The following is a 26,056-nucleotide window of genomic DNA, read 5'->3' on the forward strand; positions in this document are numbered from 1 at the left end:
CTCATGCCTGTAATTCCAGCACTTTGGGAGGCCGAGGTGGGCGGATCATGAGGTCAGGAGATTGAGACCATCCTGGCTAGCACGGTGAAACCCCATCTCTAGTAAAAATACAAAAAATTAGCCGGGCATGGTGGCGGGCACCTGTAGTCCCAGCTACTCGGGAGGCTGAGGCAGGAGAATGGCATATACCTGGGAGGCAGAGCTTGCAGTGAGCCGAGATCGCGCCACTGCATTCCAGCCTCCTGGGTGACAGAGCAAGACTCCCTCAAAAAAAAAAAAAAAAAAAAAAAAACTATTTCTGATGTGCTTGGAGTAGAGCTTGGAACAACATAGTAAGTGCTACATCACTGTGTACTGTTATCTTTATTGTTAACTTAATTTCTCGGGGGAACCTTTGCAGACATTTCTAAATAGGTCAAATCTCTGCTTTATAAGATCTAATGACATCGCTTATCACTGTGTTGATAATAAGTACCAGTAACTAGGTTTATTTGTTTCATTATTGGATTAATCAGATACTTTCTACATAGGTGAAAGTAAGAAACGCGTTTATTTTTTGTGCACATTGGTCACAAGGCCTGATAAGTGTTCAAGAAATATTTATTGAATGAATAAATATTTTCACAGTTACAAAGTAGTTCAGCAATAAGATACAATTTCACCTCTAAAACTAGCAAAGATTGAAAAAAGTAATGCCATCATACCTAGGCAGAGAGGTAGGAAATAGATGGTATCATGTACTGTAAGTAGGATCAGTCTGCAGCAGATCCTAGCTTAAAGGCAATTTGACCAGAAGAACTACAGAAATTTCTTCTTTTGATTCTATGTCTGAGCATTTATCAAAATGACACAGAGGTATGTAAAAAAAGGTGAATATAAAAAATGTTGATTAAGGCACTTACATTAGTTAATAATTAGAATAGGCTGGGTGTGGTGGATCACAAGGTCAGGAGTTCGAGACCAGCCTGACCAACATCTCTGCTAAAAATACAAAAATTAGCTGGGCATGGTGGTGTGTGCCTATAATCCCAGCTACTCATGAGACTGAGGCAGGAGAATCGCTTGAACCCGGGAGGAAGAGGTTGCAGTGAGCTGAGATCGCGCCACTGCATTCCAGCCTGGACAACAGAGTGATGAGTGAGACTACATCTCAATAATAATAATAATAATAATAATAATAATAATAATTAGAATAGAGCTAAACAAAATGTCCAAAAGTAAAGGCTTGGTTAATTATAATATATCTATCATTTAAAATTATGTAGAACCATGGTTCTCAAATGCATTCTTATATTGGCTGCAAACACTAGATAAAAACACAGATTCCCAAACCCAACCTCTTGGTCTGTGAATCAGAATCTCTCTGGTTTAGCTAAGAAACAGGTCCTGTATTTTCTAACAAGAACCCTAGGTGATTTCACTGCACAGCCTGATTTGAAAGAACCCTGGGCAATTTCATTGCACAGCCTGATTTGGAAGAACCCTAGATGATTTCACTGCACAGCCTGATTTGGAGCCACTGTTACAGTGTGTGCATTGGCTCCTAGTCAACTGATCCCAAAGGTCTTAAAACCAAATGAAATGACAACTAAGAAAAGAGTTAAAATCTGTGAGGACTCTGGAAAACAAGAGAGGAGGATTTCAGAAGAACTAAAAACAAAAGTACTGCAAGAAGGGAAAAAGATTGAACTAGATTCTGACGACACAGAAAGCTAATTAGTGCTGAGCACCTAACACAAGTCAAAGAAAAGTCTTCTCCCCTAACTTTATCCCTCCCAGAAAAATTAGTGGGTGAGTTCTTCCAAAAGGAACATAGACTGTCCCCAAACTGGAGCAGCAAGGCCTGGTTTGGAGGTGGTAGGCATGGTTGCTTGTTCCATCTCCTGGGCATAGAGCATCTGTCTTAGAGCTTACCTGCAGGCAGTATTTTGAAGGAGTGTCTCATTAAGAATGAGTGTCATTTATAGTTTTAGTTGCCATAGACATTCCTGAGATCCTATGAGCAGAGGCCAGGCAAGTGGGAGAGATGAGGAACAAGTAAGACTGAGACATTGTACCACACAGAGTGGGTGATCATGGTGTTCAGCCCCCTGCCTTGATAAATGCCTGTTGGAAAACAAGTGTCTCAGCTCCTTTCTGCTGCTGTAACAAAATGTTGGAGACTGGGTAATTTATAAAGAACAGAAATTTATTTCTCACACCTCTAGAGGCTGGAAAGTCCAAGATCAAGGTTCCAGCAGGTTCATTGTCTTCTACTCCATGGATGGCATCTTCCCATCTTCTCACTGTATGCTCACATGGCAGAAGGGACAGAAAGGGGACAATTGCTGTGCCCTCGAATAGCAGAAGGACCTAAGCTAGTTTCCTCCAGCTCTTTTGTAAGGCACTAATCTCTTCATAAGAGTGGAACCTTCATGACATAATCTCTTTTCAAAAGCCTTCACTTCTTGACCTGGCATGGTGGCTCACACCTGTAATCCTAGCACTTTGGGAGGCCGAGGCGGGCAGATCACTTGAGGTCAGGAGTTCAAGACCAGCCTGGCCAACATGGTGAAACCCCGTCTCTACTAAAAATACAAAAATTAGCTGGGCATGGTGACACATTGCTGTAATCCCAGCTACTTGGGAGGCTGAGGCAGGAGAATCACTTGAAAACCTGAGAGACAGAGGTTGCAGTGAGCCAAGATTGCACCATTGCACACTCCAGCCTGGGGGATAAGAGTGAAACTCCGTCTCCAAAAAAAAAAAAAAAAAAGAGGCTTCACTTCTTAAAACCACAATGGGGATTAGTTTCAACATGAATTTTGGAGGGTATACATTCAAACCATAGCACCAAGTGAAGTTTAAAATGCTGCATGACATCTTGAATCTCCCTTAAGTAGACCTCAGCTGCCTGTCAATTTCTGTCCCTGTTACCTGCAAGGTTGACCCAGCTGTCAGTTTCTCTCTACCATGCCTCCATACCCAGGGCAAAGTCTGCTGCCTGCACACAGGTAGCTACTGGCTGAGTTCTTTGAAGGGGGACTGGGGTTCAGTTTTGAAAATTTTGCTACCAAATACACATGCACTTTCATATTCCCATAACTCCTACTTAATTCACTTTGCTTTCCAATTTTGTTGTAAATTGTATATAGTACAGCCCTCTCTTCACTTAGGCTTCTTTGTAAAAATTGCTTACATGTTTTTTTGTAGAGATAGGGTCTTACTGTGTTGCCCAGGCTGTCCTCCAACTCCTGTCCTCAAGCAATCTTCCTGCCTCAACTGCCCAAAGTGCTGGAATTACAGGCATGAGCCACTGAGTTCAGCCCACTTATTCTTCTTTAGTGAACTAGGCAAAAGATTATACAGGCTTTCTGAGTCAGTTTTCAGTAAATGTATGATTGCAATGAAAACAATGCATGCTTGTTGAAAGATTTTAATCTAGTGAGTGTTGCAGTTGGATTGTTGACTCCCTCCCCTCTCTGAATCATTGCTATGCTTAATGTAATCCTGAATGGGCAGGAGTGCCCTCTGTTCTTGTCAGATTGGGCCAGGGGGTAGTGGGGCAGGGAGACACAATGCTTTAAGTAGAAGGTTGAGCGGACAGGTGGACAGATCAGGTGGGTAGACATTTTTCAAATCAGAGTATTCATGAGAATCCAATTGAATTTGTTCCTTCAGTATTCCTTCAGTGTTTTGTGTTTTTTGTTTGTTTTTTTGAGACAGAGTGACGCAACCACAGCTCACTGCAGCCTCAACCTCCCAGGCTCAAGTGATCCTCCCACCTCACCCTCCCAAGTAGCTGGGACTAATGGCACGCACCACCACACAAGGCTAATTTTTTCAGTCTTTTGTAGAGACAGGGTCTCACTCTATTGCCTAGGCTAGCCTTGAACACCCAGGCTTAAGCAATCCCCCTTGTTGGCCTGCCAAAGTGTTGGGATTACAGGAACCACCACACCCAGCCCCATTCAGTGTTTCTTGAGTGCCTTCTGTGTGTTAGGCTTTGTTTGAGGTGCTGAAGACACAGTGCTAGACAAAATTTCTACCCTCCTATAGCCTGCATTCAGGGCTTAGAGAAGGATCACAGAGCACAAAGATGCCTGGCCCTGGCACACATCTGTCCAGCCCCTAAGCAGTGTATTTGTGTAATGATCTCTCAAATCCTAAAAAATATTTAGAAATCTAATTCTAGGATTCAGGCCTCAGCAGCCAGGAAGATGTCTCTGCCAGCTACTGAGATATTAATTAGGGAAACATTAGGGTATATATGTCAGCTAACCAGATTCACAGAGGTGGATGAAAGCATCATCTCATGAGACAGTACCATGAGAAAAGTAATGCCAGGACCGCTGATGAACCTAGTTTTAAAGGTCAGAGAAAGGGCAATGCGTCAATGACAGAAACTGAGAAGTAGCGTAGGAATCCGAGGTAGGTCAACACTGAGAAATCGTAAATGTAACTTAAGACATGAAAAACAAAAATATTGTATTTATAGTTGACCAAATACTTGATAAAATTCAACAACTTTTCCAACTAAGACATGCAGAAAACATTTTTAACATAGCATAAGAAAATGTTATAGGAATAAATATCTAATACATTTATTATGATACGGCATACTGGACACTTTGCATAAAAGTTAGGAGTCAGAGGCCGGGCGCAGTGGCTCACGCCTGTAATCCCAGCACTTTGGGAGGCTGAGGCAGGTGGATCACGAGGTCAGGAGATCGAGACTATCCTGGCCAACATGGTGAAACCCTATCTCTACTAAAATACAAAGAATTAGTCGGGCATGGTGGTGCGCGCCTGTGGTCCCAGCTACTCAGGAGGCTGAGGCAGGGGAATCGCTTGAACCCAGGAGGTGGAAATTGCAGTGAGCCGAGATCATCGCGCCACTACACTCCAGCCTGGAGACAGAGCGAGACTCTGTCTCCAAAAAAAAAAAAAAAAAAAAGGAATTAGAAAACAATTTTGAAAAATAAGAATAATGAGAAGGGGTTTGCCTTCTTGAATATAAAAACGTATTCAGCTACAGTAATTTTAAATGGTATAGTATTAATTATAAAATAGATAAGTAGATTAATGAATCAGAATATACATTCTAGAACTATATGGGAAGAGGTAAGGACATTTTTGTGCTTTTGCAAAGGGACCATAATACTGAACCAAAATCATGTCAGTTTTTAAAATTCGTTTGCATTTCTCAGGAAAATGACCTCTCTCCTTCTTTGAATATTTTGTAGAATGAGTGGTATGGCCCTAAATCGGGAGGCTTAATCCTATTACCAGTGACCTGAAATTCAAGTCATCTTGATGTCTGTTAAGCCTATTTCAGAGTTTCTAAAATATTTCGTTTTATGAATAAAAATAGGTTACTCACATTCCCAACACTGTCACTGACTCACCATCTCTCATCTGGAACAATTATACCACTTTCAGCACTCACCATCCACATACCTAAAAATAAGAGTCAGAATGGAAGGGCTATTAAAATGATATACACTGTAGCTTCAGATCTCATTCCTATGAGCAAATATTTCACAGTAATAAGAAAGACCTGTCCTCCCTTCCTGAGAGCTAGTAAAGATATAAGAATTAATTTATATATTATATAACACTTTGGGTACAACACTTCGGGTACAAAGTGTTATATAATATTAACTTATTACCACATTTAAAATGCTAATTTAAGGTTCACCCACTCTACATAAAGAAAGTACATGCCTGCAGGTTTCATCTTTTTCTACACCCTTCAGAAGTGTAGCAGCAATGCAAACCAGAAGCTTTGTAAAACATAGTAGTTTTGAAAACCAGCAGCCAGGGATGAGTTCTTGGAATTGAACCAGCCCCACAGGTTCTTCTACGTAGACATGTGAAGGATGTGTTGGAGTCAAGGGTGATTTGCAGGATTTGGGCTTCAGCATTTGAAGGGATGGTAATGCCATTTACTGAGAGATTAATTTCTATATTAATTGTCTGATAATCAGATCCACAGGGGTGGAGGAGAGCCTCATCTAGTGAGACTGTGAGAAGAAAACACATGGATAAACTCTGGTTTTAAAGGTCAAAATAGAGTGTTGTGCTCTAGCAAAGGAAACCAAGAATAGCAGAATAAGGAAGGGCAGTATCATGGAAGCTAAGGGAAGAGAGGGTTTCGAGTGAAGCAGAGGACAGCTCTTATTGCTGCTGAGGAGCTAAGAGAAGAGGACTGAGGAGTGTCAATGGAATGTCTTGGTATAGAGGTTATTGGTGACCTTGGCCAGGGCAGTTCCAGTGGAGTCTGGGGAGGCACATGTATTTCACTTTGTTCTCTGAAATCTGGGATCAGCCCGCCTATAGTTTATTTCCCAAGGTGAGACTGTATTTTCAAGCATCTGGGACAGATTCTTTGTTATGAGACACTGTTACTCTGTTAAGCCTTGGAAAATTCCATCAGGAGAATGAGGCTATGTTAAAGGCAATTAAAAATGTTAAACATCACTCACTCTGAGACAGAATTTTCAGGTTTTGTATTTACTATACTTCTTTGAGTGGGCTGTAAAGTATGAATCATGTCAAATTACGCCCATAGATGGGAAAACCACTTTAAAATGTGATCGAATAATATTGCCAGTCATCACATGTGGAACAATTTTAGTGAGTGGAATGCCATTGCAATTCATTTTAATCCTTTTCTGATAGTGTATAATAAAAACCTACTTAGTATAAATTATAGAAATTAAAAAACATGAATAATTGGGGAAGTTCTTAAGAAATTTGAGGTGTTTGTAAGTATATTAGATAGCTGCACTGATTTTTTTTTTTTTTTTTTTTTTTTTTTTTGAGACAATGTCTTACTATGTTGCCTAGGCTGGTCTTGAACTCTAGGCCTCAAGCGATCTTTCTGCCTTGGCCTGGCCTGCACTGATATTTTTGAAGCTGCTTTTTTTCTTTTTCTTTTTCTTTTCTTGTTTTTTGAAGAGATAGGGTCTTGCTCTGACATCCAGGGTGGATTGCGGTGGTGTGATCATAGTGCACTGTAACCTCAAACACCTAGGCATAAGCAATCATCCTGCCTCAGCCTCTCGAGTAGCTAGGACTACAGGTTCGCGCCACTGCCTCTGACTAATTTTTAAAATGTTCTATGGAGAAAGGGTCTCAGGCTGGTCTCAAACTCCTGGCCTCGAGTGATCCTCCTGCATTGACCTACCAAAGTGCTGAGATGACAGGTATAAGCCACCACACCTGGCCTTGCATTTTTGATATAGTATCAGTATCAAATTATTGACTAAGATCAAGGTGTTTGTTTTGCACGACCGTAGGAATTATATTACAGATTATTTAAAAAATTGATTGTCTTGGCAAAGGTATAACTAGTTTGCATTGCATAACTGTATTTCAAGTTAGAACTTTAACTGGATCAGTTTGTCAAAGAGCTGGTGAGCAGCATTTGTTAGGAGATGGGTAGGTGAAGTATGGTAGAAGTGGTTAGGGTAAGAATTACTTTCGATCATGGCATCTATTATCCTGAGTCTATGTGGGATGCTAGAATGTTGCAAGGTAGTTGCTAAGGGTGGATAACTTTTGATAGGTATCATGGAAGACTTCCAGAATCTTTCTTAGGACTTCTGGTTGTGCTTTTCATTCTGACTGGAATTGAACCAGCCCTACAGGTTCTTCTACGTAGACATGCGAAGGATGTGTTGGAGTCAAGGGTGATTTGCAGGATTTGGGCTTCAGCGTTTGAAGGGATGGTAATGCCATTTACTGAGATATTAATTTCTATATTAATTGTCTGATAACCAGATCCACAGGGTTGGAGGAGAGCCTCATCTAGTGAGACTGTGAGAAGAAAACACATGGATAAACTCTGGTTTTAAAGGTCTGTCTGTCCCCTCCCTTCTTCATCTGTGAAGTCTTGCTAATTCTTCAGCTCTTAGCTTAAATACCACTTTCTCAGAGAAGCTTACACTGAAAATGGAACAGGTTTTTATGGTTTTATGCTCACTTAGCACTCAGGATACTGTCTTTGCAAAATTCTTTTTTTTTTTTTTTTTTTTTGAGACGGAGTCTTACTGTTGTTGCCCAGGCTGGAGTGCAGTGGCACAATCTCAGTTCACTGCAAGCTCTGCCTCCCAGGTTCACACCATTCTCCTGCCTCAGCCTCCCGAGTAGCTGGGACTACAGGCATCCGCCACCACGCCCGGCTAATTTTTTGTATTTTTAGTAGAGACGGGATTTCTCTGTGTTAGCCAGGATGGTTTCAATCTCCTGACCTCGTGATCCGCCCGCCTTGGCCTCCCAAAGTGCTGGGATTACAGGTGTGAGCCACCACACCTGGCCTGTCTTTGCAAAATTCTTAATAGAATTGCAGCAAAATTATTTCTTGTATCGTTAGTTCTTTGTTTCTTCCTGCCTTGCCACCATCAGTTCCATGTGAGCACAGTTCATGACTGTCTTATTAATGGCAGTGTTCCCAGTGCCTAGTGGCCCACTGTCATACAATATTTATTGTATAGAAATTCTGCTGAAAAGCCCATATGATTTATCTTAAAAGAAACTCGGACTGGGTGCAGTGGCTCATGCCTATAATCACAGCACTCTGAGAGGCTGAGGCGGGCAGATCACCTGAGTGCAGGAGTTTGAGACCAGCCTGGCCAACATAGTAGAACCCCGTCTCTACTAAAAATACAAAAATTAGCCGGGCATGGTGGTGGGCACCTGTATCCCCAGTTACTCAAGTGGCTGAGGCAGGAGAATAGCTTGAACCCGGGAGGCGGAGGTTGCAGTGAGCTGAGATCGTGCCATTGCACTGCAGCCTGGGTGACAGAGTGAGACTGTGTCTCAAAAAAAAAAAAAAAAAGAAACTCTGGGATTGACGGATCAATGGTTCAGAGAGCTGCAGAATAGATCATATAGTTGGTCTAAGAGCCTATTTGCATGGCTCCCAGAGACAGAGATGTCTGGGTAAATGAGCCTTGTTTTATAATGTTGCTTTAAATTTAGGAGTGACTTGAGTCTAAGGAGTTAGAATGTTAAATGAGAACTTCATTTGTGCCTAAGTACACTGTGCTGTATTGTATATGTTCACTGTCTGGGCCTCACTTCGTGAGTATATTGTGCTATATTGTGTATTATTCTCTGTAGTTGCATGGTAGACCACCAGAGTTGGGGGAAAGCCGCTAATTTCAGGTGAACAATTACAAAGTGATTATTTTTTTCACATTTTATAGATATAAATTCATTTAATTCTCATAATAACACTGTGAAGTCAGTATTGTTGTCATTTTACAGATAAGGAAACTAAGGGACACAGAGGTAAAATAACTTGCCCAAGGTCATGTAGCTAGCAAGTGGCCAGAGCTAGGATTTAAACCCAGGCCATCTGGCAGTGGAGTCCAGGCTCTTCACCCCTGCACTGTCCCAGCTCACATGAGGGGTTATCTCACACACACCCAGAATAGTCTGGGGGAGAACTTCTTAAGTTTTATGTCTATCAGTTTGGGTTGAGGGCAGGGCAGTTGAGATTCTAGAAAGCCTAATGTGATCCTCACCTATTCAGAATATTTGGAACTTCTGCCACTGAGGCCCTTTGAAGAGACCCAGAATTTATCTGTGTTGGTCAGTGGAGAATGTTGCTGATTCTCTGCTTTGCACTTGAATGGTCTGACTTCCTTCTGTATTCATTCTTCTGTAAACAAGGTTTATAGGTAATCTGAAACATACTGTTGACATCTGTCAAAATTGATTGTACGTCTTTTCTTTCTTTTTGTTTTTGTTTTAGGGGAGGTAGAAGTTACTTCAGGATTTTTTTTTTTTTTTTTTCTTTTTGTGGAGATGGAGTCTTGCTATGTCATCTAGGCTGTTCTCAAACTCCTGGGCTCAAGCAGTCCTCCCACCTTGGTCTTCCAAAGTGCTGAGATTACAGGCATGAGCCACCTAGCCTTTATGAATGTGTTTTAAATCACAGTTTAAGCTCAAACATTTAATTCCCTTTCATCTTAACTTTTTTTCTCTCTCTCTCAAAGAGAGAGAGAGAATTTAAATTGAGACAAAGTTTCATGATGTTGCCCAGGCTGGTCTTGAACTCCTGGAGTCAAGTGATCCTTCTACCTTGGCCTCCCAAAGTATTGGGATTACAGGTGTGAGCCTGATGACTTCCAAGACCTTCATGATTGGAATTGTATCAAACCTATAGATAAATTTGGGAATAACTGCAAACCTAATGATTTTGATTCTTCCAGTCCCTTAATATGGTGTATCTTTCTGTTAATTTAGGTCATGTTTAATTTCTGTCAGCATTGTTTTGTGGTTTTTAGTATAGAAGTCTTGGGCATCTTTTGTAAGAATCATTCTTTGGCATATATTTTGGCACTACTATAAGTAGAATTTCTTTAAATATAATTTTTAAATATTTTACTGCTAGTATGTAGGAAATAATTGAGCTTTTAATATTAATCTTGTGTCTTGTTACTTTGCTAAATTCAATTATGAGTTCTGGCAGTTGCTTTGTGAATTCTCGGTGATTTCTGCATGAACAGCCATGTTATTTACATATATTATAGGATCAATTTTACTTCTTTTGTTCCAATTTTTCTGCCTTTTCTCCTCCCTCCCCAACTATGTTATTTCAGTGCTAGGACCTCTAGTACAATATTGGATAAGAGTGATACAAGTGGGCATTCTTACCTTATTCCTAATCTTAAAAGGAAGTAATTGTCTTTTACATTAAATATTAGCTGTAGATTTTTTATAGATGCTCTTTATCAGTTTGAGGAAATTCCCTACCATTATTAGTTTGCTAAGAGTTTGTTTTATCATAAATAGGTACTGAATTTTGTCAAATGCTTTTTTTCTGCATCTATGGAAATGATTGTGTGGTTTTTTTCCTGTAGACTGCTACTATGTTGAATTACATTTGCTCACGTTTTGTAAAGGATTTTTACCATCAATGCTCATGAGGAATATTGGTCTCTAATTATCTTTATTATATTGGCTTTGTCAGGTTTTGGTATTAAAGTTATGCTGGCATTCTCAAACAAGTTGAGGGAAGTGCTTTCTCTTCCCCCCATATTTTTGAAAATATTTGCATAATTTTTGTGGTGTTTCTTCCTTGAATGTTTGATAGAATTTACCAGTGAAACCACCTGAGCCTTCTTTTTGGAGAAGGTTTTTAGTTTTCAGTCAATTTCTTTCGTAGGTATGTAGTTACTTAGGTTTTCTGTTTCTTTTTATGTCATTTTTGTCATGCATCAGCAGTTGACATCTGGTGGTATTAAAACACAGCAACAACAAACTCTAAAAGGTTCAAAACCTTGTAAAGAGAGAGATTACAAGGATTTTTGGGTAGATTGTTGTAACTGAAGTCAGGCCGAAGCTAACTAGGGACTCACTTATTTCATTTCTAATTAGTTTTATCATTTTTTGAAAAAGTGACATAATCCTTTCATACCTTTTTTTTCTGTAAAGAAAATTTTCTCAAACTTTTGAAAGAAAAAGTATTTTCATGGACCTTCTTTGTGACTAGTGCTGGCTTAAATAATTTTTATTATAATGCTACTTAAATACATGTAAACTTAAAATTTATAGTTCTGATATAGCTATAAATCAAAATATACTTACAAATTCAACTTAAGTCTATCAAACCAGATAAGATCAAATTAACAACATTAATTTATAGGGAACCAGACTTGAGACAGTGTCTTCCTACTATTACAATACCAATGGCCATGTACTATAAATAAGAGCATGGGTTCTAGAGTAATACTTAAGTTCAAATATTGGCTCTGCCATTTACTTTGTGCAAGTGATTTATTTATTTATAAAACGAGGATAATTTAACTAACTTAGTCAAATTAGAATTATTGATAATAATTAGGATTCTTGGTGTGACAGGCCCTAACAGTGCTTGGCAAATAAGAATTGTCTAAAAAACATTAGCTTTAGTTGTAAGCATTGTTGTGTTATTGTTCTTCTGAAACCTAATGATTAATTTTGGGTTTAATGGTAGAAAGTCTGATTTGATATTTAATGTGCTTCTGAGTTTGGCTTTCATAATATACATGCTAATACATAGAATGTCTACTTGCCTAAGTTCATAGCTTTGCTAACATGGTATATTATACTTAATCTAAACTCCACCAGCTGGAACTCCGTGAATTTCAGGGTTTTTTGGTTTTTGTTTTTGTAGAAACAGGGTCTTACCATCTTGCCTAGGCTGGTCTCAAACCCCTGGGCTCAAATGATCCTCTGCCTTGGCCTCCCAAAGTGCTGGGATTGATTACAGGCATGAGCCACTGCACCTGGCCTGAATTTCAGTTTTTAATCAGGTGTCACTTGATAACTCTGTAAGTGTCTTATCCAGTCATTGCCCATGTCAGATATGGGAAAATGCCACCTGAAGTCATTTTTTAATTCTTGAAAATGTAGAAGCAGCATTGTTTTTCAGCATAGAGGTTATCATTGACTGCTGATGGGAAATCAGTAGATTTTAAAAACTTTATTCTCAGAATTTTGAAAATACTTTGGTTGTCTTGTTGATTTCAATTTGTATGAAACTTACAATATATTGAAGTATAGTGATAACTATTCTTTTGACTCAATATATTTAATTGCCTTAATATGTCAGCTAATTATGCTCTCAAAACTACTAGTCAACATGGTTGCCAGGTTGAAATATATTAATAGTAATTCTGGAAAAATATTTTCATTTTATGGTACTCAAAGTTTAAGAGCCTCTCCATGAGATTGGCAACGGATTTAAGAATGTAATAAAAGCAACTTAATGTTTACTATCTTTTGATCCTTTTTTTTTTTTTTTTTTTTTGACAGAGTCTCGCTCTGTCGCCCAGGCTGGAGTGCAGTGGCACGATCTTGGCTCACTGCAAGCTCTGCCTCCCGGATTCACGTGGTTCTCGTGCCTCAGCCTCCCAAGTAGCTAGGACTACAGGTGCCCGCCACCACATCCAGCTAATTTTTTGTATATTTAGTAGGGGCAGGTTTCACCATGTTAGCCAGGATAGTCTCAATCTCCTGACCTCATGATCTGCCTGTCTCAGCCTCCCAAAATGCTGGGATTACAGGCGTGAGCCACACTCCCGGCCTACCTTTTGATTCTTAAAGGTTAGTGAATATTAATAAAATTAAATGTGTAATCTTTAATAAAATTTATAATTTTATCCACTTTGTCTTTTATTTTCACTTTAGCATTTTATTATTATAGCTATGGGGGCCTTCAGCAAAGGTACTATTGTACAGTAGCTTCTACCTGGTTAATAGATTCTTTAAGAGTTCTACGTGCCTTTACAATTTGGTGCCTTGATTCTGCCACATTTTTACATTTTTAGACTGTTCCAACATCTTCATTCAAATATTGTGCCATAAATTGCATGCCTGTAGTCCCGGCTACTCAGGAGGCTAAGGCAGGATAATTGCTTGAGCCTGGGTGTTCAAGAACACAGTGAACTGCATTTCAGCCTGGGCAGCAGAGTGAGACCCTGCCTCAAAAAAATATTGTGCTGTAATGTATATGATTTTCTATGAACATGTAGTATTTATTTCAACTCCTTTTCTTTTCTCATTGCCCTACGGCACTTAAAAGTAGTATATTACTCCACCGTCACATTATGTTATTTTTATGATGTCAAATCAGGATGCCTTTTGTTTTAAAATTATTAGTGCAAAAGAGAAATGTTTTATTTATATGTGCTAAGATGAATACAGCATGAACAGGTTTTCTAACAAATTGGAAGTTGAGTGATGTCACTTAAGGTGGGCCCTAATGTGAGGCAAAGGGGTGTTGAAATTACATGGCAGTACATGGCTATATGATTATTTAGATGATTAATAATATGCTCATATTAATTATTTTTTATTACAATAAAAATGAAAAGTGGTAAAAATATTATGACATAGAATTAAGGACCTTCCAAGAATTTAATTTTGGAGTCTAATCTGAGTAACAATTGTACCAGAGTATGGTGCAGAGTAAATGAAGGATTATACTCTAAGGTATCAAAAATCAGGGAGGAATGTATTATTTTGCATGTATTAATTAGTAATTGAGTTCAGCTATATGTAACAAACAATTCCCCAGCTCCATAAGACAGGGTTAAACAAAACAAAACAAACAAAAACAAGGGAAAACTCGAACAACAGTGGCTTAAACAAGATCAGGAGTACATCTTTCCCTTATGAATAAGGATCCCTGAAGCAGGCAGTTCAGAGCTGATGTTTTGGATCAATGGTGTCACCAGGGAATGAAGCTCCTTCTTGATGTTCTCTGCCATTCTTAAGTTCTTCTTCATGTTCCCAGGAGGCCTCCATAGCTCCGGTCATCCTGTCTTTTTCCACTTGGAAAGAAAGGGAAAGAACTAAGGGGAAAAGGTAAAAACCAGACAAATCTGTGTTTCAAGGGCTTTCCCAAAACCCCACCCAGTGACTTCCATATAGGAGCTGATCATAATCTGGAAAGAAACAACTATCAGCACCATAATCCTGAATAAAAATCCCTAAAGTCTAAAATCCTGAAAATCAATCCTGAAAGATCAAAATCCCGAAAATGCAGTTCTGGAAAAAATGTAAAAGACACTTATTTTACATTTTTAAAAAGGGACTTATTTGAGAAACATAAAAACATGGCAGAACACTTCATAGGTCACTTTATAAAATAAAATAGGCAGTATTAGCATACAAATTTTTATAAACAGAAACACGCAGGTATACTAATGACAGTTGCATGGGTCTAACAGTTATGAGCAGATGAACCGTGTTCATGAAGGAATAGCTTTTACAACTGAGGTCGTCTGAAATACTGTGACGGACAACCTAAGTCTTTTGATGAGATCCATCAAAACTGTGATGGGTCACCACTGCATATGCAGTTACCTAAAGAGCTAAGATCTTGAGAAATTTTATTTTTCACAAATGCAGATGTATGAAAGGACATCTCTTCATTTATTAAAGACATTTCGGTGCTTTTATGTACACGCACGATGCTTATACACAAAGTCAACATTGTGGTAATGTACCTTTTTGGAGTCAAATTTGCAAAAAGTACATAAAATAAATTAGAACTCTGTGAGTCTTCCCAATGTTTCTACCTCCAGTTTTGGAAATGGTAAGATGAAATACATAGCATAGCACATTGTAAGAGAAATAGTGCTTGACCCAGCATGGTGGCTCAAGCCTGAAATCCCAGCACTTTGGGAGGCTGAGGTAGATCGCTTGAACTCAGGAGTTCAAGACCAGCCTGGGCAACATGGCAAAACCCCATCTCTACAAACAAAAAATTTAATACAAAAATTAGCCAGGCATGGTGGTGTGCACCTGTGGTCCCAGCTACTAGGGAGGCTGAGGTGGAAGGGTTACTGGAGCCTGGGGGGCAGAGGTTACAGTGAGCTGTGATCTCACCACTGCACTCCAGCCTGGGCAGCAGAGCAAGACTCTGTCTCAAAAAAAAGAAAAAAAAATAGGGCTGCGGATTTAAGAGTAGGAAAACTTAAAAAAAAAAAAAATTGATATATGAAAATGTGTGTTACAGGGATATATTATGGCAGTTGCATGGAGGTAGTCTGTAAGAACTGGCCGACTTTCATGATCATTAACTATATTTTGAAGTCTTGCATCTTGACAAATAGCTGCTTTTTTTCTTTTAGGACATGGCTGTCATTGGAGAATACGTTCATGTTCCTTCTACATGTGGTACTGTTCTTTTTGAAATTCTTGTATGATTCCATATACAACAACATGAGCATTGCCTATTAAATTTCCCCGTTTTCTGTGCCATGCTTCTGTTTTGTGGGTAGATGGAAATCCATTCTACATGTACTCCATACACAGACCACAAATTTGGCGGAAGCAATACTGGTGATGGAACAGCAACACCATTGCATTAAGTGTCTTTTTATCCTATTGTGCACATAATTATTTTTGAACTAGTCAGTACTTTGCTGGCTTCTTCAGGCAGTATGGCTTTAATTCATTAAAAGCTTCTGGAATGTCATCTGCTGAAAGGAATGCCAGTGCAGGCAAACGAAGCTTTTAACTGAAGTTTGTATCGTTGCCATATCATTGTAGCCAATCCACTCATCTGAATTTCCTGCCAAATGCATTAGGCTGAATGGGAAACACAAACTATTGGTAACACTTTGAAATTCACTTTTAGAATTCTTTTTTTTTTTTTTTTTTTTTGAGACAAGTTTCGCTCTAGTCGCCCAGGCTGGTGTACAGTGGCATGATCTTGGCTCACTGCAACCTCCGCCTCCCAAGTAGCTGGGATCACAGTCGTGCGCCTCCATGCCTGGCTAATTTTGTTTTGTATTTTTAGTAGAAACGAGGTTTCACCACGTTGGCTGTTGGCCGGGCTGGTCTCAAATTCCTGACCTCAAGTGATGCGCCCACTTTGGCCCCTCAAAGTGCTGGGATTGCAGGCGTGAGCCACTGCACCTGGCCCAAATAAGCATTTATTAAGTGCTTTACTTTTTCTTGTCATTAATACATAATTGAGTGGATAAGTTCTAGAATTTTCAGATCTAACAGGGACATGAATTGTATATAGCTGATAAACAGTGGGAACAATTTTGAAAGTGCAATTTCTTAGCTAAAGTGAAGCATGTACTAGTTCTTGTATGTTAGATTTAGTGGTAAATATAAGAAACCTGTATTCTTTGACAGTCAAATCACTAGTCAAGAATAGTTCACCGTTTAAAGTTTTTTGTTTGTTTGTTTAACACTGAGGAACCTCAGTATCAACAAGTATCTTTGGTTCAGAAGGTCACTGAGCTTGTTGAATTCTTTTTATTCTCTGCTGAAGGGTGTTTTTTGAATGGAAGCATGGTGCTATACGTGAAGGGGCAGAAGTCTTACACTATTGAATAATTTGGCCAGGAGATTTCTTGTACTTTTGGCCTGTGTTTTCACTTCTGTGATCTTTGAAACACTTGCTGCACTTGTATTTGGAGAGTGGTTGTGGTCTACAAATTTTGTAAGTGTATACTATCCATCTGAAAGTGCTTATTGCTTGGCTGCTGCAGTTAAGCAATTTTCTGCTTGTGCAGCACCAATAATGATTAGCATTTAAACTTTTATCTTTCACCATTTAGTAACCTTGTATATTTAACTTATCACAGCCCTTTTGCAAGGGAACATTTCGTAGTCTCTTCTGTTGTGTTGTAAGGAATTCAGTAAGAAGGAATGATACTTGGCTTTGCCAGTACCAAATCTGTATTAGTCAAGATTCTCCAGAGAGACAGAACTAATAGAATATGCATATATACATGAGAGGGGATTTATTAGGGGAACTGGCTCATGTGATAATGTAGCTGAAAAGTCTTACAACAGGCTGTCTGCTAGCTGGCGACCCTGGGATGCTGGTATAGTGGTTCAGTCCAAATCCAAAGGCCTCAGAACCAGGGAAGCTGATGATGTGACTCTCAGCCTGAGGCTGAAAGGCCGGGACCTGGGAACTGCTGGCATAAGTCCCAGAGTCCAAAGGCTGGAGGCCTCTAGTTCTGATGTCCAAGGCAGCGAAAGAGAAGCCTGTGCTAGCTCTGAGAGAGAGAACAATTCACCTTCTGTATTTGTTCTCTCTGGGGCCCCAGCTGATTAGATGGTGCCTGCCAACTTTCAGGCGAGATCTTCACATAATCCACTCAGACTCACACACTAATCTCTCCTGGAAACACCCTTACAGACACACACCCAAATAATGCTTTACTAGGTCTCTAAGTCTTCCTTAATCCAGTCAAACTGACACCTAAATTTAAGTCCACAAGTTCACCCCATGTCAGTTTATCACTCATAATGCATTTCCTTAAACCATACTTAATTTCCAAATAAAGACAATAACAAGGTAATAGTTCTACTTAACATGATGTAGCTATCGTATGATTGTGATTTTGGGGATGTTAGACTTTAGGGATTTTGATCTTTCGGGATTTCAACATTTGGAACTATGGCATTCAGAATTTTGTCTTTCAGGATTATGATCCAAATCCCTTCCATTTACGTGTCCTTGACCATGACTGTGTCATGGAGCCATCGTTGCTCCAGGGGAAGCTGGGAAAAATACTTAAGTGAGCACACTGCTGCCTCAACAAATTTGGACTGTCTGTGAGGACTAAGCGAGAACAGACACTGGGTAGGCAAATTAGCAGTCTCTGCCACACCAATTAAATATTAATAGCTATGTTAAGTTCAAAACAGACTGGGGTGCAGTAACTCATGCCTGTAATCCCTGAGCTTTGGGAGGCTGAGACAGGAGAATTGCTTGAGCCCAGTTCAAGACCAGCTTGGGCTACCTAGGGACACCCCTGTCCCTGCGAAAAAAAAAAAAAGAAAGAAAAAAGTTCAGAACAAACCAGTCTATGTCCTTTTTTTTTTTTTTTTTTTTTTTTTACATTTCTACTTTAACCAAAGTTATATGAAAGAAACATAAATAAGTCAATTTCTAGAGTATGAAGGAAACGTAAGATCATGTAGTCCTGGCATTTTAGGCTTAGAGATTATTAGTGCCTTGTCTGAGACCACAGGGAGCAGTTCCAGGCTTGGGATTTCACGTTCCTGATTCCCATGCCAGTCACTGTTCTTTCCGTTTACTTGGCTGCTTCATGAACTCTGGGTGCTCATCTGTCACTCTTCTGCATATACAAGGTGGCTGGGTTTTGGTTACACTATCTGGCAGAAAATCGTCTAATCCCTTGAATGATTACAATAAAAGTGATATGAGGAAAATTTACGTGTCTTACTTGAGAGTCTTATACGTTCACTTTGTAAGTGTTGATGGTGCTGGCAGTATGTAAACATTCATTCATTCTTCATTCGTTTATTCGACAACAACTGCATACTAGACAATAGGTTATAATGTCCCAAGAACCTTATGAATTTCCATATCCCCAAGTAGGTCCTCACTGAGTGAATAATTAAGTCATAGTTTCTGCCTTCAGGAAATTATTAGGTCTGAGAGACAGACAAGCAAATCAATGATAATAGTACAGCAAAGGCAAATCCCTTGAGATGAGACAGGCATGGGTGAAGGGAAGCTAAATAAATCTCTGATGCAGAAAGGGGGTCTGGAAAGATGCCAGTAGGAGGTAGCCCCAGGTTCAGTTTTGAAGGGGCTGGCCAGGTGAGGAAAGAGAAGGGCAGCGTATCAAGCAGAAGAATGAGTTTCTCACCAGTAGGGAGTTTAGAGAAGAGGGGACCACAAGAAGTATGGGAAGAGGACATGGTCATAGGAAATGAGGCTTGAGAGGTGGCCATGGCCACATCAACAGAGACCTTAATAGTATGTTAAAGGATTTGAACCTACCTAACCTCCCTGACAGGGTGCCATGGAGTCAGGTCAGGGAATGGCTCAGGTGTCTGTCCACTTTGGTGTAACCACCTGACATTGTGGTTAGACCGTGGTGCCTGAGTGCAGAGCACCATCAAGTCACCTCTTGTCACCCACAGCTGCAGATAGCCAGGGCCAATAAAATCACACATAAAGATTCCTGTGCCTCCCTGCCCAGTGCTCCCAGGACCCGCCTCTTGGCAAAGCCTTACTAACCTTTCTAGCCCCTTGCAGACTCCACATGTCACCTTTCACTTTCCTACCCATCATGTTGTCCTCACTCTTCAGGGACTCCTAACAAGGGCTTCTTTTTGTCTCCTGCCTAATAAGGAATGATTTGCTTCTATTTGATGGTTGGTTATGCTTGGCTTTATGGGACCCTCAGATGGTGGAAAACACCAGACATACTTTGTAACCTCTAATGGTGGGATGAAAGGCAATATTTCAGGAATTGCAGGCAGCCAGGAGACAGGAAGCCTGATCCTAAGAGTGGTTAGAGCAGGGCCTCCCGCTTCCCCATCCTTGCTGCTTCGGTCTACAGCCTGCCCCTCCAGCAGGTCTTTTCCCGGTCTGTTCTCCCTCCTCTGCTGAATGCTTTTCTTTCCCATTTCTCAAATCGAGCTCCTGATCCTCTCCTTGGACTCCTAGTTGCATTGTCGTCTGGTGCCCAGCAGAGAACTGGCGTCCTTTCTCTGACCTCTATCCTAAGATGGATCCAAACCTCCTTTGTTGGCTCTGCCTCTAGTAGCGAAGTTTCTGACGTCAAAGGGTGTCATTGGAGCTGCATCCTCTTGGTTAATGCAAGTAATAGACACAATTTTATTATTGAGGGACCATCTGAACCTCTCTGTCGGTGACTCTGGAAGTAAAATGTACCATGGAAAAGCTCATCTCTTTATTACTTGTTTCTTTTTCCTTCTCTCCTTTTTTCCCCCCTTAGGCAGGAATTATTACAACAATAAAGAAAACTAACAAAATTTTTCTCCAAATCCCACAACCATGAGTCATCAGCTGTTTTTACTTTTCCTGATATTCTCTTCCAGTCCCTGCTCATCTACAGCGACATTAACTAAATTCAGTTTTGAAGTGCATTTCTTTTTTATGCCAAATGATCATATTTGGAACAGACTGAAGTAATCGAGCTATAGGAATATCTTGGGTAATAATGGCTTCTTCTTTTGATTATTTCCCTTTAGGAGTGACACTGCTGATCCTGTAACATGGAGGATTGTCTTCATACCTCATCTGAGAATCTGTCCAAATTGGTCAGCTGGGCCCACAGCCATGGGACTATTTGCAGCCTCATTCCAAACCTGAAACACTTGCTTTCTGAAGGTTCCCATGGGAACCTGACAGCAATGTGGGGCTGTAGTGCTGGCCATGCTTATCACTGGCCGCTAACAGCTACTTGCAGAGCTGGGTCCCAAGAGAGGGTCTGTTTCCAGGATAACAGAAGTTTTAACTCTGATAGTCCCAGTATAATCGGGGTGCCCTCTGAGACACAGACTAGCCCTGTTGAAAGGTACCCTGGGAGACCAGTGAAAGCAAAGCTAGACTGTAACCGGACCAGAGACTCTTGTGACTTCTCCTATTGTAGTGAGCCCTCTGAACTGGATGAAACTGTTGAAGAATATGAAGATGAGAACACCCTGTTTGACATGGTTTGTGAGTCTTCTGTTACAGATGAGGATAGTGACTTTGAACCCCAAACCCAAAGGCCTCAAAGCGTTGCTCGCAAAAGACCTGGGGTAGTCCCATCTTCCCTCCATTCAAGCTCCCAGGCGCAGATGGTTGACGAATGCAGCAATGATGTCATCATCAAGAAAATCAAACAAGAAATCCCTGAAGATTATTACATTGTGGCAAATGCAGAACTGACAGGAGGAGTGGATGGACCAGCCCTATCCTTGACACAGATGGCAAAACCCAAGCCTCAGACTCACGCTGGTCCCTCCTGTGTAGGGTCTGCTAAACTGATTCCCCATGTCACATCCGCCATCAGCACGGAGCTAGACCCACACGGTATGTCTGCATCCCCCTCTGTGATCTCCAGACCAGTTGTCCAGAAGACTGCTAGGGTATCTCTGGCTTCACCAAACAGAGGCCCCCCTGTTACCCATGGCACCAACCAACAGGTGGCCATGCAAATGCCTGTGAGCACATCCCATCCTAACAAACAGATCAGTATCCCCTTGTCTGCCCTGCAGCTGCCTGGACAGGATGAACAAGTTGCCTCTGAAGAGTTCCTGTCCCATCTGCCCAGCCAGGTCTCCTCCTGTGAGGTAGCCCTTTCTCCCTCAGTTAACACAGAGCCAGAAGTGAGCTCCAGTCAGCAGCAGCCCCCAGTCGCTCCAGCCATAACCACTGAGGCCACAGCACAGTGCATACCAGGTATGGCATATGAGGCGACAGCGAGTCCCTCATCCACGCACGCCAGAATTCTGCGCCGTCAGCACTTCTAAAACCATTCACTCCAGTTTGCTAGAATTCAGTCCTTTGTTAGTCATGGAAAGATAGAAACAATGACTCTTATGTCCAGGTGATACTATAAAGGAAATTCATAAGAATTAAGGCCATAACCAGTTGACATACCTTAGGGCTGAGAGGACAGCTGTAAGATTGTTCTGTTGATATTGTAGCGTTAGATTTAAGGTTGATACTTGTCAGCTGAATTTTTATATAGTAAAGTTATTTTTGAAAGTTTTAAAAATATGTTTTTCTATCAGTAGCAAGGTGTTTAGTTGTTGTTTGAAGCCAAAATGATGTTGAGTAAGGCATATCTTGACAATAGACCTAATGCTTTTCCATTATTATTTATTTGACTGAGCCAACTTGACATTGCTATTCATTTTAGTTGGTGTGGTAGTTAATAAGTTTTTTAAAAAGCAATAGACATTTCTAAAAGAGGTATTTGATCTTTTCTCTTAAAATTTAAAAGAATACGGAAACTTGGATTTCTGGAATCTGTGAGCCTAACTGGAATGGATTGAGAGGAGAGTGAAATAATTGTACGAGGCCCCCGCACCTGTAATTCTAACGTTCTAATGTTCTTTAATTCTGACATTCAATATTTATTTAATCTGGGCCATTAGTATATAAAGGGGTTGGGTCTCATGCTTTTGGCTTCGTGATTCAAATCTAGTAGGTTAGAATAGAAACGTGGACAAGGACAAACAAATGTGCAGAAATCTGTGGCATGTTTTAGTTTATTTCAGCCCTTCTCAAAAACGTCGTATATTTTGGGAAATGCTTCCTAGAAGCCTGAGGCACCTGTGCCTTTATCCTGAAACTTCCTTGGATTAAGTTGCTTTACAAACTTTTTTTCCAGTTTTAGTATCAACCTTAAGATTCCCAAAGAAGACCTTCAGTTTATGATTTTTGTGAAGACATAGTCGTGGTGTTATTAAGAAGATATTCACTGAAAATATTTCTCTCCTGATTGAAGATCATGCTTTTCAGTTTATTCACTTTTCTCTTTTTTAAATAATAGTTTTATTGAGATACCATTCACATATCATAAAATTCACTCTTTTAAAGTGTACAGTTCAATGGGTTTTGGCGTATTCATAGCATTGTTACAACCATCACCATTATCTAATTTCAGAATATTTTCATCACCCCAAAAAGAAACCCCATACCCTTTAACAGTCACTTTTTCCCTCCTCCTAGTTCCTGGCAACCACTAATCTACTTTCTGTCTATGGATTTTCCTCTTCTATATGTTTCATATACGTGGAATCATGTATTATGTGGTCTTTTGTGACCGCCCTCTTACGCTTAGCATAATGTTTTCAAGGTTAATCCATGTTGTAGCATTTCTTTCCTTTTTATTGCCAAATAATATTTTATTTTATGACTATACCATATTTTATTTTTCCTTTCATCAGTTGATGGACATTTGGGTTGTGTTCATACTTTGGCTGTTATGAATAATGCTGCTGTGAACATTTGTGAACAGGTTTTTGTGTGAGTGTGTATATTTATCTTGCTTGGGTAACTACCTAGGAGTGGAATTTCTGGGTCCTGTGGTAACTTTATATTTAACTTTTTGAGGAGCTGCCAAAGTGTTTTCCCAAGCAGCTCCATCATTGTACAGCCTCACTAGTAATCTATAAAGGTTCTTATTGCTCCACATTGTCACCAACACTTGTTATTTTTCATGTTTAAAAAAATAATAAATATCCTATTGGGTGTGTGAAGTAGTATCTTATTGGGGTTTTGATTTGCATTACCCTAATGACTAATGGTATTGAAATTTTTTTTCATGTGCTTGTTGGCCATTTGTATATTTTCTTTTGAGAAATATCTACTCAAATCTTTTGCCTATTTTAAAATTGCCTTCCTATTGGTGAGTTTTTGGAGTTCTTTATGTATTCTGAATATGAGATCCTTATCAGGTGTATAATTTGCAAATATTTTCTTCCATCCCATGGATAAGTCCTTTTCTTTCTTTCTTTTAAAAAATATTTTAATGAATTATACTTTGATCATTGAATAGCAGTGTGGTCCTTGGCTAATCTCATCATGAGAGAAAATGTTATCTTTATTAGGCTGGTGAAAGTCTTTGTTCCAGGAAATCTGACTCTTAATATATGTAGGATATAAGTAGTACCTTTTCACTTAAATTGTTATGAACCTGGTTCTAGTTTATTTATTTGTTTGAGCTCTCCTGCCTTTTTAAAAATTATTATTTTCATAGGGTGGAATTCAGAAATGTATTTTGCCAAGTGATCCAGTGTACCCAGTTTGGTGAGAGTATTAGTTGTGTTGCATACCTTTTCAGTAACTCATTCCTGCAAAGCAAGATGCAAGACTTTTCTGCATCTGCCTCATGGATAGTAAATGAGGCCCTGAGGCGCTTTGCTAAACCATGTATGAATATATTACTGTCTCATTATTTTGGGAAAGAAATTCAGCCTATTTGAAAAAAATACTAATCCATTTATTATTGCGTATATTACATTCTCTTAGGTTTTTTTCTTCCTTCATGGAAATTGCACTTCTTATATTAGCTATAAAAAGCAGGCATGCCCAAGGAGATCATGTAATATGTACGGTCATAAATTGTGATTTGGCTTTACTCTCAGAGGAGGATTAGTTTGGCTTGGAGGTGAACCTTTAAGAAAAACAGTATGAAGACTAGTTATGACGATTTTCCAAGGATGGTCCTCATGTTTTGATCCATTGTTCTGAGGAAGGATATCCTATTGCTAAGATGTCATTAACTTTGGAGAAATACTATTTGAACTGGAAACAGCAGTGGGACAAATAAAACTCAGACTCACATTTTTCTTTTGAGTGAACTGTATAAAGTTAACATAAAATTTACTTTTTACTCTAGTACCTAATTAGATTCTGTGTTCTAAAGTTTTATTTATGTATTTGTGTTTGCATGTTTATTTATAGTAGGTAATCTTCTTTCTAACATAGATTTTAAAAAATTTAGAATCTAGCATACCCAGATTCATGTGAATGACTTTGTTACAAATGGACCTTACATCGTTAATATGTAAAGCGTACTTGGGACTAAGCAAAGAAGACAGGTTCTGAAAGCTAAGTCAGGCTCTTTTAAAGTGGATGCTCTGTACTGGGTCTTTATCAGATCATTGCAGAAATACTGCATATCTTTAGATAACATTTTTAAAATAAATAATTTGACAAATCACTATTGAGTCAGCCAGAAACAAAGAGAAATTGTTCCATTTTGTTTGGTTTTACTGTTGCCATTTAAATTTGATTCCCATAGTGGAAAATCATCCCTACTTCTGTTCAGAGCTGAACTCATAAAATTATAAAATGTTAATCAAGGTATAGATAAAATCATTAATTTTCATGTCAATCCTGCCATACTGCTCAATCCAAATCTTAGCAAACAATGAGTAAAGAGGGCATCTATTATTAGAAGAATTATTGACTACCTACTAGTAGCTTGGATTCCATTAATTTTTGAGGTTTTATGTAAATTTGGGGCATTTGTCATAATGACATTTAAATCTCGATTGCATCATGAGTTAGGGTTTTATGTGTATATTATATTTCTTCAATATACTCACACACACATAGCTTCTTTTATGATTTTGTGCAAGGATCCCTTTTATTAATCAACTCTTTTCCCAGAAGTTCTGTGGTATAAGCAATCAATTTTTGCATATCAAATTTGTATGTATATATATTTTTTCTTTTAAAAAATATATATTTATCTTTTTCTGATAGCTTCATATGGATTCTGCATATATTAGAAATAGTAACTCATAATCTGTCATGTATATTGGAAATACATTTCCCAAGTAACTCAGTCTCTCATGTGTATTGGAACTGCATTTTCCACTTTACCATTAGCTTTTAATTTTGTTGATGACCTTTTTTGAGGTATGAATTTTCTTAATTTTTATGAAGGCGATTATTTCAGCATCTTATCAGTCAATCAATCTTTTCTGTCTTTGGTATTTTGCTTAGGAAGTCCTTTCCATACATTGGGATCACATAAATATTTCTCTGTATTTCCCTCTTGTTCTTTTATGGTTTTCTTTCCCTCTCCTCTCCTCTTCCTTTCTTTTTTTTGACATTTGACTTTACAATTAGAATACGTTTTGGGGTAGAACCTCATGTTACTATTTTTGCAGATAGATGTCTCAGCTTCATTTGTTGAATAATTCTCATTCTTCACTGAATTGATTCATATACCACATTTTTGTTTATTATTGGGTCTATTTTCAGTTCTGTTTTTATTGATCTCTTTATTTTTTTCTTCTAATTTTTACT

At 39.2% G+C, this 26,056-nt stretch overlaps 1 protein-coding gene across 2 annotated transcripts in view; it reads left to right on the forward strand.

Moving 5' to 3' along the window:
* LOC105481083 (KIAA1958 ortholog) overlaps positions 1–26,056 on the forward strand; it is a 173,301-nt gene that overhangs the window by 63,978 nt on the left and 83,267 nt on the right. For both annotated transcript variants that reach the window (XM_011740375.2, XM_011740376.3), the window contains exon 2: positions 20,491–21,685. In XM_011740375.2, the coding sequence (XP_011738677.2) occupies positions 20,515–21,685 (1,171 nt within the window). In that variant the 5' untranslated portion in view covers positions 20,491–20,514. The remainder of the gene's footprint in view (positions 1–20,490; positions 21,686–26,056) is intronic.

The sequence above is a fragment of the Macaca nemestrina genome, chromosome 14 (genome assembly GCF_043159975.1).
Source record: "Macaca nemestrina isolate mMacNem1 chromosome 14, mMacNem.hap1, whole genome shotgun sequence".
In the NCBI taxonomy this organism is placed as follows: domain Eukaryota; kingdom Metazoa; phylum Chordata; class Mammalia; order Primates; family Cercopithecidae; genus Macaca; species Macaca nemestrina.